This window comes from Rhinoraja longicauda, chromosome 20 (genome assembly GCF_053455715.1).
Source record: "Rhinoraja longicauda isolate Sanriku21f chromosome 20, sRhiLon1.1, whole genome shotgun sequence".
NCBI lineage: Eukaryota > Metazoa > Chordata > Chondrichthyes > Rajiformes > Arhynchobatidae > Rhinoraja > Rhinoraja longicauda.
The window spans coordinates 17,567,187-17,582,591 of NC_135972.1; the positions used below are offsets into that span (position 1 = coordinate 17,567,187).

General features: G+C 43.7%; 1 protein-coding gene across 2 annotated transcripts; it reads left to right on the forward strand.

Annotated features, from left to right (window-relative positions):
- Positions 1–548: 548 nt before the first annotated feature.
- On the forward strand, positions 549–14,555 carry LOC144603381 (ras-related protein Rab-19-like). Of its 2 annotated transcripts, none has more exons than XM_078416537.1 (4): positions 549–606; positions 4,176–4,371; positions 8,100–8,283; positions 13,753–14,555. In XM_078416537.1, exons 2-4 carry the CDS (start codon positions 4,177–4,179, stop codon positions 14,016–14,018), a joined length of 645 nt encoding a protein of 214 aa, XP_078272663.1. In that variant the 5' UTR covers positions 549–606; position 4,176; the 3' UTR covers positions 14,019–14,555. The 2 variants fall into 2 exon arrangements, with proteins under 2 accessions (XP_078272663.1, XP_078272664.1); XM_078416538.1 differs by having other exon boundaries at positions 8,106–8,283.
- Positions 14,556–15,405: the final 850 nt, after the last annotated feature.

Consider the following 15,405-nt stretch of genomic DNA (forward strand, 5'->3'; position numbering starts at 1 on the left):
TGTCTGATCTGGTTAAGTTATATTGTTTTACAAGCACACCATAGTAACCGGCAGAAATTGCACATAACTTGTTTCTTACCATTTTCTTTCCAATTTGAAACACAGTTGTGCAGCTGGTCGAGCCCCTGCCCCTCAGCCACATTGAACCCTGGTTCAATCCTGATCTTGGCTGCTGCATGTGTGGAATTTGCATGTTCTCCCTGGTTTCCTCCCACACCCCAAAGACCGTGTTGATGGGCTGATTGAGGGATCAGACAGTGTCCCTAGTGTGTAGGTGAGTGGGAGAATCTGGGACAACTTGATGGGACTATGAGGAGAACAGATTGCTGGGAAAACGTGCGGGGAAATGGGATTGCCCTGTGAACCGGTATAGTCTCGATGGGCCGAAATGTCTCCTGCGCCTTCAGGTCAGATCTGGGTCTTGTTAAAGCGCGCATGCTCCTCTCCGGTAGGCTTAGAAGCCCAGCCCATGGTGGACTACAAGTCCCAGCGGCCCCCACGCGTACCCAGGATGCGGGCGCGACAGGTGCGAGCAAGGTGTTTGCAGCGAGGAAGGTGAGCGGGTCGCGGTGGCTCTGGAGCAAGCGGGCTGGCAAATGGTGCGAAGTAAGTCCCTCTGAGATCTACACTTCCAGGGACGGGTGGGCGCAGATGGCTTCGCTTTTTATGTTTGTTGGTATTATTTAGGAAAATCCTGCTTCCTGATCAGGGTGCAGCAACCACCTCACCTTTCACTGAGTGCAGAGCATGAAATGTCCACCCGCTGCGACTGGGAGCGCTCGCTCTTCGCATCCCAGCGTATGAGTTACTTTTTGTTTTATAATGGGAGCTGTGATTTCAACTTGATCGTCCACTCCCATCCTCGCGGCAAGGAAGCAACCTCTTGAAGGCTGGGCGGCTGGGATTAAGGGCATGGGGTTAGTTAGAGCAGGAGGGGGGGGGGGGGGGGGGGACCTGATTTGTTTCATATTTGCTTGTGTTTTTCCTCAATGTCAAGCTCAAGAAAAAAAACTGTGATCTTATGTGGAAAGATTTGGATTTCATATCTACTGGAGGAAACAATAAGAGAGCTGAGGGAGTCCATAGTATTCCCAGCGAGTCTTGACAATGTAAACAACTTGCTTCTCGGGAGATAACACAGCTCTCTAAATAGTATCTTGCTTTGAAGCAAAGAGGGAATTTACGTGGAAATGAAAGAAAGGGACAGCCTTTTTTAGTACAGAAGCCAATGTTTCCTATAGATGCTGTTAACTGGTTTGTTTATTCGTTGTGATCATATTGGCACCGAGCCTGGGGTTTCGGCACATCTGCGGAGTGCACGGAGAGTTATTATAGGAGGCCAGGTGAAACATAGAAACATAGAAAATAGGTGCAGGAGTAGGCCATTCGGCCCTTCGAGCCTGCACCGCCATTCAATATGATCATGGCTGATCATCCAACTCAGTATCCCGCACCTGCCTTCTCTCCATACCCCCTGATCCCTTTAGCCACATGGGCCACATCTAACTCCCTCTTAAATATAGCCAATGAACTGGCCTCAACTACCTTCTGTGGCAGATAATTCCACAGATTCACCACTCTGTGTAAAAAAAAACCTTCTCATCTAAAAGACTTCCCCCTTATCCTTAAACTGTGACCCTTTGTTCTGGACTTCCCCAATATCGGGAACAATCTTCCTGCATCTAGCCTGTCCAACCCCTTAAGAATTTTGTAAGTTTCTATAAGATCCCCCCTCAATCTTCTAAATTCCAACGAGCACAAGCCGAGTCTATCCAGTCTTTCTTCATATGAAAGTCCTGCCATCCCAGGAATCAATCTGGTGAACCTTCTCTGTACTCCCTCTACAGAAGCCAATGTTTCCTATAGATGCTGTTAACTGGTTTGTTTATTCATTGTGATCATATTGGCACCGAGCCTGGGTGAGAGAATAGCTAGGACCCTATTTGATTAAATACTGCCGATGAATAAAATGGTCAGTGGAAAATGTGGAGAAAGTTTCCACAGGCTGCAGTTGTCACCTGTGTCGAGGAAAGTAGCATCATTGTTGGAGGCCAAGTGACTTGGTCCAGGACAGTGCCGTGAAGGTTTTGGGATAATGTTGTACTCCAGACCATCTACAGCTGCTTCATCAATGACCTTTCCTACGTTACAAGGTCAAAACTGGGAATGTTCACAAATGAATGTTTGATTTCAGTTGCCACTTAGATTATGAAGCAGTCTATGACTGAAAACAAGACAGGATAACAGTCTGAAGAAGGGTCTCAACCTGAAACATCACCCATTTCTTCTCTCCAGAGATGCTGCCTGTCCCGCTGAGTTACTCCAGCATTTTGTGTCTACCCAGGATAACAGTAAGGCATGGGCCAATTACAACATCGATGCCTCACAATAACTGATCTTCTCAGAGAGAGAGTCAGAACTCCTTTCCTTGACATTCAATATTGCCATCCAGCATCTGCACAGTCCAACTTAGAAATGTCAGGCAAACTAGTCTGCTTCTTGCTGGCCATTTCCCCTCTCTCACTACTACCAGCACACCATGGAGTAATGAGAAGAAAATTCACAATGTAAAATATACACAATAAAAATCTACTGCACACAACTTAGGTTAGGCCAACTTTGGAGTATTGTGTGTATTTCTGGTTACTGCATGACAGGAAGCCTGTCAAGGTTTGGGGTAGGGAGCAAAAGTGGTTCCAGATGAGGCTTTCCATGCTAGGGCATCCAGGATGTCCTTCCTTAGTAAATGTGGTTTCCCTCCTGCTGTCATAAATGCATCCCTCACAGGTGTCTCCTCTGTGTCCCATAATTTTGCTCTCGCTCCTCCTTTGCCCAAATGGAACATGGATAGAGTTCCGCACTTTTCACTTCACCAGTCTCCACATCCAACACATCATCCTTTGACATTTCCGTCACCTCCAATGTAATCCCACCACCAGTCCCATCTTCCCATCCCCATCTCTTTCCGCCTTCTGCTGAGAACGGTCCCTCCGCAACTCCTTGGTTCAGTCATCCCATCCCACCTAAACCACCTCTTCCTCAGGTATTTTCCCCTGCAACCGCAGTTGTGTAAAACCTGCCCCTATACCTCCTCCCTCGCCTCCGTCCAGGGGCCCCAGCAGTCCTTCCAGGTGAGACCGAGGTTCACGTGCATCTCCTCTAACCTCATCTACTGCATTCCGTTTTCCCGATGTGGCCTTCTGTACATCGCCAAGACTAAGCGTAGACATGGTGACCATTTCTCTGAACATTTGCGCTTGGTCTGGCAAGGCTTATTTGATCTCCTGGTTGCTAACTAGTTTCCATTTCCCATATTGACCTTTCTCTCTATTGCCAGAATTAGGCAAACTTGAGGAACAACACCTCATATTCCGCTTGGGTAACTTACCACCCAATGATATGAACATTGAAGTCTCCAATTTTAGGTAACTACAAAACCCTCTTCCCCCCCCCCCCCCCTCCCATCTCCCCTGTGCCCCATCTGGACTCTCAACTATTTCTCCCCTCCTCCTCTACGTACATTCCTTCCTATAGTGCAGCGTTTCTCAACCGGGGTTCCCAGGAACCCTAGGGTTCCGCGAGAGGTCGCTAGGGGTTCCGAGAGAAATAGTGATAAATAGGCTAATCATATGTAAATGCATTTTTGTCATTTTTGTGTTTAATTTCATATTTGTAATTTTATTATACACGTATGGCATATTCTTGGAAAATTCTTGGGTATTATAATAAAGTCTTCAACCTGTTATATCATTTAAAAGTATAATAATCATAGGGAATATGAAAGAGAAAGAAAAAGATTAATAAAGATATATAATAATGTTTATGTAGGGGTTACCTGAGACTTGAAAATTATTTCAAGGGTTCCGCAAGGGTAAAAAGGTTGAGAAAAGCTGCTATGGCGTCACAATTTGCAACTCTTCAATCATTTCTCCAACCATCTGCCTTCCAAACCCGCCCCCCCTTTGTCTGTGTCAACTTATTACCTGCAAGGTTTTGTCACGTATCAATGTTCTCCAGAAATACTGCCAGATCCACTGAGTTACTCCAGCAGGTTTTATCAGAAACCTGCATTTGCAGTTCCTTGTTTCTAGATCGTAAACTGTTATTGTTATCAGTCGTTGGTTTCACTGGAAGTTATATTACTAACTGGATACAATAACATTGTTCAATTGCAGTATGAATACAACAGGAACTGGTGCAGATGAAGCTTTTGACTATCTCTTTAAGATTGTGCTTATCGGAGATTCCAACATTGGCAAAACCTGTGTGGTTCATCGTTTCAAATCTGGGGTTTTCCTCGAGAAGCTGCAGAATACCATTGGAGTGGACTTCATCGTTAAAACAATGGATATTGAAGGCAAGAAAGTGAAGGTGGGCAACTTGCTTGCATGTCTATCACTCCCACCATAAGTGGCTCTCATTCTCCAAAACGTTGACCCACGGCAAATGGAATTCTCTACATCACTGCCACCCAGATACCAGCACTGGCACTGGAAGGAATCATAACTTTTGCATTTTAACAAGGTTAGAATCAGAAGCTTAAGTTGTGGGGGTATATGGCAGATCTGAGAGCATTAACTTGTCTGGTGAAAAAATTCCAAAGGAACGGATAGTTGAGCAATAAATCTAGTAAAACGGGTAAAATAAGTCAAGTTTATCGCCACAAGCACAAGTATAGTGAAGTACAAGTACAAGGAAAACTTACTTGCAGCATCATCACAGTTATGTAGACGCAGACACCCAAAACATAAATTCCACATAAATTCTACAAGACGGTGAAAAGGAAAAAACTCCCATAAACAAGACATTAGTCAAAAATACACAATTAGAAAGTCAGTCAATGGTAGAGTAAGAGGTAGTCAGTAGTGTTCTGTTGCTCATGTAGGATGAAGATTGCAGGTTGGTTCAAGAACCTGATGGCTATAGGAAAGTAACAATTCCTGAATCTGATGTTGTGGGACTTCAGGTTTCTGTATGTCCAGTTAAGCGCGATTTTGGTGAGACTGTCCACAGTAAATTGGACAAATGTTGAAAGGGTAAATTGATGGAAAAACTGCGAGAAGAGTCCATAGGAAGTTTAAAGTTGTGCAAAGTCAATTTTACCATCGACCGATAGCATGAATATCGGCAATAAAAATGGCGGGGCACAACATAAGAATAAAAGGAAACCATAATAAAATGCAAAAAACAAATGTAATGACTGGGAGGATGGCAGAGGACAAAAACTGATGAAATAAATAAGAAGAATCACAAAAAGAAACTTTCATAGATATCAAACTGAATATGATTGTTTTTCAGAAATATCTTGGCAAAAGGATCAAGAATTGAACAAAATAATGTCACTAAAATGAGACAAGTCACAAGGACAAAATGGTTTCTATGCCAGAATTTAAAAGACACAAGAAAAAAATATTGCAAATGTCCGATCTACTATTTCTCTTGATTTGAAGTCTATTTCTTTTAGACTGGAAATTGTTGTGTGTCACTGTTATGTAAGCAAGTGAATGATTAAAAAAAAGAATTATAAAATGATTGGACCAACAGCTGTTGTTAGGAAATTACTTCAGTTTATAATAAATTTAGAGGAAGTAAGTATATCAAATTTTCAGCTAATTGACTATGGAAAATGTGAATTGTTAATGAATAGGACGACCCTGGAGATGGGAATATCTGTGTATGTTATTTGTATGGATGTTTAGGAGAGTTGGGTAAAGTGCCACAATTTACTTGGGGAAAAGCTGAAGTTCATGAAATTCACTGTAAGTTATTAATCTTGCTAAGGATCGTGGTAGAAAATAGAGATAATGGGCAGGTAATCCTTCAGGCAGGATGTGACATGTTATTTTTCAGGGATCTACTTTGTAGGCTCAACTATTCAGTAAATGAGCTTGGAAATAGATTAGCTGTCCTTTATCATACTGAGTCACATTCCATGATCTCCTTGTCTCACGACACTGTGGGACCACCATCATCAGCCAGAGGACATCTCTACAGGAGCTCCTCAGGATGGTGTCCTAGACCCAACCATCTTCAGTTGCTTTGTCAATGACTTTCAGTTGTTTGGACTGAAATAGGGATGTTTGCTGATTATTGCCCAATATTCAGCATCATTCACAACTCCTCAGATAATGAAGCAGTTTGCATCAAAACGCAGCATGACCTGGACAATGGGTGGCAAGTAATAAGTAACACACAGGTGTTAGGCAATGATGACGCACAAGAGAAAATACAGCTATCGCTCCCTGACAACAATGGCATTACTATCACTGAATTTCCTCCCACTATCAATATCCTGGGGATCATCATTGACAAGAAGCTGAACTGGAGTAGCCATGTACACAATGTGGCTGCAAGAGCAGTCAGTGGCGGGAAATCCTGCAGTGAGTAACTCGCCTTCTAACTCCCCAAAGTCTGTCTACCATTTACAAGGCTCAAGTCGGGAGTGTGATGGAGTATTTTCCACTTGCTTGAATGAGTGCAGCTTTAATTGTACTAGAGAAGCTTGACATCCTACCTTACATACCAGTCTTCTTGATAGGCACCACTGTCACAACCATTCACTAATTGCACCACTGTAGCAGCAGTTTGTACCATCTACAGGATGCACTGCAACGTTTTGCCTTAGAAGCCAACTTCCAAACCCACAATCATGACCAGCTGGAAGATCAAGGGCAGCGAAAGTACAGGACACCCCCACCTGGAAGTTGCTGTCTCATCAACACACATCCTGACATGGAAATAAATCATCACTGTTTCTCCACTGTCTCTGAGTCAGTCCTGGAACTCCCTCCCTAACAACATTGTGGGGGTGGAAGGACTGCAGTGTTTCAAGGAAGTAACTGACCACACCTCATGGGCAATTAAATGCTAGCCCAGCCTGTGAAGCACATGTGCCTTGAATGAATAAAAAAAAGGAATGTAGTTGTTCAAGATGGTGGCTCACCACACCTTCTCAAGGTCAATTAAGACTAAATGTTGGCCTAATGAGCAATTTCCAGATATTGTAAAATGAGTCGAAAAGAAAAAAACCTCTCCTGTAGTTTAGATAAAATGCAAGCTAATCTCCTTGAAACATACAAGACTCTGAGCAAAAAATAGTGCTGGAGGAACTCAGTAGGTCAGGCAGCATCAGGGCAGGGAAATGGCTAAATAAGGTTTCAAGGGTTGATATGACAAATGCTGTGATGATGTTTCCCATTGTGGGGGCGTGGGGTTTTCAAGACTCAAAGTCTTAGGATGAAAGGTTGGTCATAATCTTTTGAACTTTTTACTCCAGAAAGCTATGGAAGCTGATTGTTTAAGTATGTTCAATGTTGGCATAATTAGATTTTTTTAAATTATGCAGATCAAGCAAGAAAGAGAGCCTCTACATGTTCTCCATATATGCTGTCTGACCTGCTGAATTATTCCAGCACTTTGTGTCTTTTTTTCTAAAGTAGACGATCAGATTAATATAGCTCAGTCCATCACACAAATCAGTCTCCACCATCAACTCCATCTACACTTCATGCTGCCTTGGGGAAGCAGCCAACATAATCAAGAACCGCTCACACTCTCTTCTCCTCTCTCCCATCAGGCAGAAGATACAAAATCTTGAATCCACATACCACCAGATTCAAGGAAAGCTTCTTCCTGGCTGTTACCAGAGTCTCGAATGGATCTCTTGTAGGCTAAGGATGTATACTCAATTCCAATTTCCCTCAATGCAGACCTAGCACTTTATCTTTATCTACACTTTCTTTAGCTGTAACACGATATTCTAACAGTTCTTCTATAAAAGCTACCACCTGACTCACTGAGTAGTTTTCAGTTTCTAATCCATTCCTGCATACTTTATTTTATATTTTGGTCCTCTCCTTCAGAACACCTTTGAGTTTTCAGACTTGTTCGTAGGTTATGGTAGTCTGACCCCCAAATCCATTTGAAAGGATCAGAACTGGCATGTGATCCCAGTTCTCTGTTATCTTCTGTTGAGACCTGTAAGAGACATGGTGGAGTTTAGTTACCTAGTCTTCCACTTTGGTGCTCTGGAAGCAGTTAGGTATGGCTTTGATGCTTCTGCTGACAGCAGTTTGCTAACATTGTGGGTTTTGTTTAAGGTACAGGTGTGGGATACCGCAGGGCAGGAGCGATTCCGGACCATCACACAGAGCTACTATCGGAGTGCCCATGGAGCCATGATCGCCTATGACATCACCAAGCAGTCCTCCTTCAACTCGGTGCCACACTGGGTCAATGAGATCCAGCGATATGGAGCAGCCAATGTTGTCCAGTTGCTGATCGGTATGTTTCATCAGTTGTTGTTTCTGTCAAGAGTCATAAATCCAATTGAAATGAAATGGAGAATGAGAATTATTTGCCTGGATATAATCACTTTTTAGTTTAGTTTAGTTTTTTTAGTTTAGAGATGCAGCGCAGAAACAGGACCTTTGGCCCACCGGGTCTGCACCAACCAGCGATCCCCGCACATTAACACTATCCTACCCACACTAGGGACAATGTTTACATTTACCAAGCCAATAACCTACATACCTGTAAATCTTTGGAGTGGGAGGAAACCGAAGATCTTGGAGAAAACCCACCCAGGTCATAGGGAGAACGTACAAACTCCGTACAGACAGCACCCGTAGTCAGGATTGAACCCGGGTCTCCGGCGCTGCATTCGCTTTAAGGCAGCAACTGTACTACTGTGCCAGCAAGAATCATGGTCACAGAGTGATACAGCAAGGAAACAGACCCTATGGCCCAACTCATCCACGCTTACTAAGATATCCATCTAAGCTAGTCCTACCTTTGGCCTGTATTCCTCTAAACTTTTCTTATCCATGTACCTGTCCAAATGGCTTTTAAATGTTGTTAATCAGCAATCAAGCAGAGAATCAGTGTTCAGTTAGACAGGAATTCCAGCTCAACATAGAAAATAGGTGCAGGAGGAGGTCATACGGCCCTTCGAGCCAGCACCGCCATTTATTGTGATCATGGCTGATCGTCCACAATCAATAACCCATGCCTGCCTTATCCTCATATCCCTTGATTCCACTAGCCCCTAGAGCTCTGTCTAAATCTCTCTTAAATCCATCCAGTGATTTGGCTTCCACTGCCCTCTGTTTCTGGACTCCCCAACATTGGGAACATTTTTCCTGCATCTAGCTTGTCCAGTCCTTTTATAATTTTATATGTTTCTATAAGATCCCCTCTCATCCTTCTAAACGCCAGTGAATATAAGCCTAATCTTTTCAATCTTTTCTCATATGACAGTCCCGCCATCCCAGGGATCAATCTCGTGAACCTACACTGCACTGCCTCAATTACAAGGATGTCCTTCCTCAAATTAGGAGACCCAAACTGTACACAATACTCCAGATGTGGTCTTACCAGGGCCCTATACAACTGCAGAAGAACCTCTTTACTCCTATATTGAAATTCTCTCGTTATGAAGGCCAACATGCCGTTAGCTTTCTTCACTGCCTGCTGTACCTGCACACCAACTTTCAGTGACTGGTGTACAAGGACACCCAGGTCTCGCTGCACCTCCCCCTTACCTAAACTAACACCATCGAGATAACAATCTGCCTCCTTGTTTTTGCTGCCAAAGTGGATAACCTCACATTTATCTATGTTATACTGCATCTGCCTCGCTTCTGCCCACTCACTCAACCTGTCCAGGTCACCCAGCAACCTCCTAACATCCTCTTCACAGTTCACACTGCCACCCAGCTTTGTGTCATCTGCAAACTTGCTAGTGTTGCTTCTAATTCCCTCTTCCAAATCATTAATATATATGGTAAACAGTTGAGGCCCCCAACACCGAGCCTTGCGGCACTCCACTCACCACTGCCTGCCATTCTGAAAAGGACCCGTTTACTCCTACTCTTTGCTTCCTGTCTGCCAACCAATTTTCTATCCATGTCAACACCCTACCCCCAATACCATGTGCTCTAATTTTACTCACCAATCTCCTGTGTGGGACCTTATCAAAGGCTTTCTGAAAGTCTAGATACACTACATCCACTGGCTCCCCTTCATCCATTTTACTTGTCACATCCTCAAACATTTCCAGATTAGTCAAGCATGATTTCCCTTTCATAAATCCATGCTGACTTGGACTTATCCTTTTACTGCTATCCAAATGCACCGTTATTACCTCTTTAATAATTGACGAATCGCGGGGCTTGGGTCGTCCTGCTGCGGGCCTTTCACCGGAAGAGAAAAGACATTCTGGCCTTCCATCACAGTGAGGAGGTGACTGGAGGAGACTCACTGTGATGGATGTTTTCTTTTCTTTTTGTTTTGTGTTGGTTTGTGATTGTGTGTGTTATTGCTTGTTTTTATTGCTCTTATTGTTGGACTGTGGGTAATGGAATTTCGTCCAAAATACTTGTTTTTTTTGGATGACAATAAAGGCTATTCTATTCTATGGAATGCCTAGTATTCCCAGCATTTTCTGCTTCCATAACATGTGGTTCAATCCTACAGGAGTATAAATCTTTAGGAAAGCAAGACCAGCTTGAGAAGCAACACGTGATCCTTGGCTTCATAAATATAGATTTAGAGGAACTGACGTCATGGGACGAAGAGCCTGTTCCTATGCTATATTGTTGGATGCTCTCATGCAAAAGTGATGAAGTTGTCCTAAACCTTTACATTCTCTGTTAGGTCCCAACTAGATTATTGGGGCAGTTTTGGCCACTTTGTTTCAATTATGTGGGGAGACTGTAGAAGCAATCCGTGGAGCAGATCTTTTTAAGGGAAGGTTTGCAAGAAATCTAAACGTAAAATGTTTTTGTAAAGTTGACATAAACTCTTGTCAGAGCCAGAAAGATTACTAACAAGAAGATATAAGGTAAATAGCAAAAGAATAAAAGGGAAGAGGAATTTGTGTTGTGACTTTGATATTCTGCACGGAATTGACTCATTTATACAAACATCACTGGCAAGGTGAGCATGTGAAAAAATTACCCCTCAGATTCCTATTAAATCTTGTCCTTTAGCACATGGCCAAGACGGTGGAGATATCAGGTCATGGAAGGATATTTTAGTCCCTGATTGTGAGTCTCTTCAGTTCCTTGGACTTAGTGCTTTCTTAATTTGTCATTAGTGATGGAGGAGAATCAATTCATCACTGAAGCTGGGTATTTGCCCTTTATTGTACCTATTCACAGCCGCAGTTCACTTAACATAGCAAAGAAGAGTGGGAAGACAGAGGATTGGGACTCTTTTAAAGAGCAACAAAAGTTAACTAAAAAGGCAATACGGGGAGAAAAGATGAGGTACGAGGGTAAACTAGCCAATAATATAAAGGAGGATAGCAAAAGTTTTTTTAGGTACGTGAAGAGGAAAAAAATAGCCAAGGCAAATGTGGGTCCCTTGAAGACAGAAGCAGGGGAATTTATTATGGGGAACAAAGAAATGGCAGACGAGTTAAACCGTTATTTTGGATCTGTCTTCACTGAGGAAGATACACACAATCTCCCAAATGTTCTAGGGGCCGGAGAACCTAGGGTGATGGAGGAACTGAAGGAAATCCACATTAGGCAGGAAATGGTTTTGGGTAGACTGATGGGACTGAAGGCTGATAAATCCCCAGGGCCTGATGGTCTGCATCCCAGGGTACTTAAGGAGGTGGCTCTAGAAATAGTGGAAGCATTGGAGATCATTTTTCAATGTTCTATAGATTCAGGATCAGTTCCTGTGGATTGGAGGATAGCAAATGTTATCCCACTTTTTAAGAAAGGAGGGAGAGAGAAAACGGGTAATTATAGACCAGTTAGTCTGACATCAGTGGTGGGGAAGATGCTGGAGTCAATTATAAAAGACGAAATTGCTGAGCATTTGGATAGCAGTAACAGGATCATTCCGAGTCAGCATGGATTTACGAAGGGGAAATCATGCTTGACAAATCTACTGGAATTTTTTGAGGATGTAACTAGGAAAATTGACAGGGGAGAGTCAGTGGATGTGGTGTACCTCGACTTTCAGAAAGCCTTCGACAAGGTCCCACATAGGAGATTAGTGGGCAAAATTAGGGCACATGGTATTAGGGGTAGGGTACTGACATGGATAAAAAATTGGTTGACAGACAGAAAGCAAAGAGTGGGGATAAATGGGTTCCTTTCGGAATGGGAGGCAGTGACCAGTGGGGTACCGCAAGGTTCGGTGCTGGGACCCCAGCTATTTACGATATACATCAATGACTTAGACGAAGGGATTAAAAGTACCATTAGCAAATTTGCAGATGATACTAAGCTGGGGGGTAGTGTGAATTGTGAGGAAGATGCAATAAGGCTGCAGGGTGACTTGGACAGGTTGTGTGAGTGGGCGATACATGGCAGATGCAGTTTAATGTAGATAAGTGTGAGGTTATTCACTTTGGAAGTAAGAATAGAAAGGCAGATTATTATCTGAATGGTGTCAAGTTAGGAGGAGGGGGAGTTCAACGAGATCTGGGTGTCCTAGTGCATCAGTCAATGAAAGGAAGCATGCAGGTACAGCAGGCAGTGAAGAAAGCCAATGGAATGTTGGCCTTCATAACAAGAGGAGTTGAGTATAGGAGCAAAGAGGTCCTTCTACAGTTGTACCGGGCCCTGGTGAGACCGCACCTGGAGTACTGTGTGCAGTTTTGGTCTCCAAATTTGAGGAAGGATATTCTTGCTATGGAGGGCGTGCAGCGTAGGTTCACTAGGTTAATTCCCGGAATGGCGGGACTGTCGTATGTTGAAAGGCTGGAGCGATTGGACTTGTATACACTGGAATTTAGAAGGATGAGGGGGGATCTTATTGAAACATATAAGATAATTAGGGGATTGGACACATTAGAGGCAGGAAACATGTTCCCAATGTTGGGGGAGTCCAGAACAAGGGGCCACAGTTTAAGAATAAGGGGTAGGCCATTTAGAACGGAGATGAGGAAGAACTTTTTCAGTCAGAGAGTGGTGAAGGTGTGGAATTCTCTGCCTCAGAAGGCAGTGGAGGCCAGTTCGTTGGATGCTTTCAAGAGAGAGCTGGATAGAGCTCTTAAGGATAGCGGAGTGAGGGGGTATGGGGAGAAGGCAGGAACGGGGTACTGATTGAGAGTGATCAGCCATGATCGCATTGAATGGCGGTGCTGGCTCGAAGGGCTGAATGGCCTACTCCTGCACCTATTGTCTATTGTCTATTGCCAGCAGATTGCAGTAAATGGTCAGATACAGAGTCCAAGTGAGGGCTGACCCCTCTACTGTCAGTCTGGAATGCCTGAACAGATGAATAAATTGATCTCCCTCCCTGAAGTAGATGTGTTTTTATAACAATCCAATCATTTTAGGAATTTTAATTACCAATATTAACTTTTAATTTCAGATTTATCAAATTAACTGAATTTAAATTTCTCAGATGCCGTGGTGGAATTTGAACTCTTGTCTCTGGATCAATAACCCAGGTGATATGACCTGATGCCATAGGTGCAGAGTCTAGAGTTGATGAAGGAGGCTCACGGAGTCACTCCGACACAACTGCATAATGCTCTACTGCACCTTGTGGTCAGGGGAGGTGAAGATGGTGAAGGATGAGTTTGGGATATAGATGGAGTATGATCTGAAACATAGTGTATTAAAGGGTGATATAAACAGGTTTGGAACGTCCTAAGGAATCTTCTTTCCAGCACAACCGTAAAAGAGCAGGGTGGGTGGCACTCATTGGATAAATCTGCATAAGATATGGGTCTGGCACATGAGACAAGTGGCTGATCGCTGTGATTCTCTCTACTCCCAACAGGAAACAAGGCTGATCTTGGGGAGAGACGTGAGGTTCCGTTCGAGGAGGCCTGCAATGTGGCTGAAAAATTTGGTCTCTTGGCTGTGCTGGAGACGTCAGCCAAAGAGTCGCAGAATGTCGATGAAGCCTTTCTGCTATTGACTCGAGAGCTGCTGGCACGGAACGGGCTACATTTATCAAGTGAAAGCAGTCGGAGTTCACTCCACCTGGATTCCCGGCCAGTCATTACTGGTGCACCTCCTCAGAAAAATTCCTGTCCCTGTTGAGTATCATTATTTGCAGTTAGCTGAGTGTGAACCGTTCCAACGTAGATGGAGCCTAGAGGTCAACATCTGCAATGTAATATCCTTGAGTGACGTTCTAGTTTGTGGTGCAGTTTGCAGGGATACTAGTTTGCAGTAATGCTAGTTTGCAGTGTACTAGACTGGAGCTGTATAGGTCACTGCAAAATTACAAACTCTGGTTCTTGGTCCCTTTCTTGAAGACAGTGCTTCTGGTTAAATGTTCGTCATTGATGCTGAAGCTTTGCTGAAAATTGCCCTGAAAAGATAGAACACTCACCACAGCTACTTGGATACCTTTTGTATGCATGTTCTTCTGGATTGAAATATATCCACAAAACATGATTGCTGCTGTTGAATGCTCAAGTAAAGCCACAAAGGGGCTCGGATGTTGTTTTTGTGGCCAAGTCTTGGCTCATCTGATGCCATTTCTGCTTCTGTGTTAAGTTGTGGATTCTAGGATCACTCCAGAGACTTCAGCTTGTATTTCAGGCTGACACTCTGAGTGCTGCGCTGCCGAAGGTGCCAACCTCTGGGTAAAAACTTAGATAATCTTCTCAGCTGAATATTTGTTGGAATGGAGCAGGGGAGAAGATGTGCACTGTCTGATGCACATTCCTCAAACAGAAACAATAAAAGAGAGAGCCCTCTTGTCACATCTTTCTTACTACCTGAAGCTTTCCTTCAGCACTGCACAGAAACCCATATCAGGTTCAAATCATTGGAGTAGGACTTGAATCCACAATCTTAAGCTGAGATGAGATGTTATTCTTTTTCTTAGGCAGTTCCTTAGGGTTGAGGGTTGCTTCCTCTCTAGTTCTGTGGTTTCTGAAGTGACAAATGCAGTAGCCACAGACTTCCCTCAAGCTGACACCGTCTGCTCCTTCTGCTGGCTGCGACAGGCTTTCTGCCTCCATCTGGAGAGACTGGGAGTACTGGTCATCTTTCTGGATGATGCTCCATCTGTATGAGCAGTTCTGAGCCAAGGATTCAGAAAAATCCACCCCAACCCCTCAAGGGTCTCTTTAGAGTTTTCAGGAGAGTACAAAATGCTTGCTTTGGATAGAAAGGGTTTGGAAGAAATGGGCCAAACATGGGCAAATGACTATGTTAGATGGCGCATCTTGGACAGTATGGATGAGTTGGGTCTGTTCTCATGCGCTATGATTACACATGTAGTACAATGCTTGTTCCAGGAGTGTGTGGTAGGGTATGTGAACAACGTTGCCCAACTATCAGCGCTGGTTGAAGATGATTAGAACATCAATTCTTGGGTTGTTGGTCTGGGAGAGGACAGTTGCATATCCCTCCAGTGGATTTAGAGGATCTTGTTGGCGGTATTCTCTCATTGATTTAAAGTGTTGACTGAAAG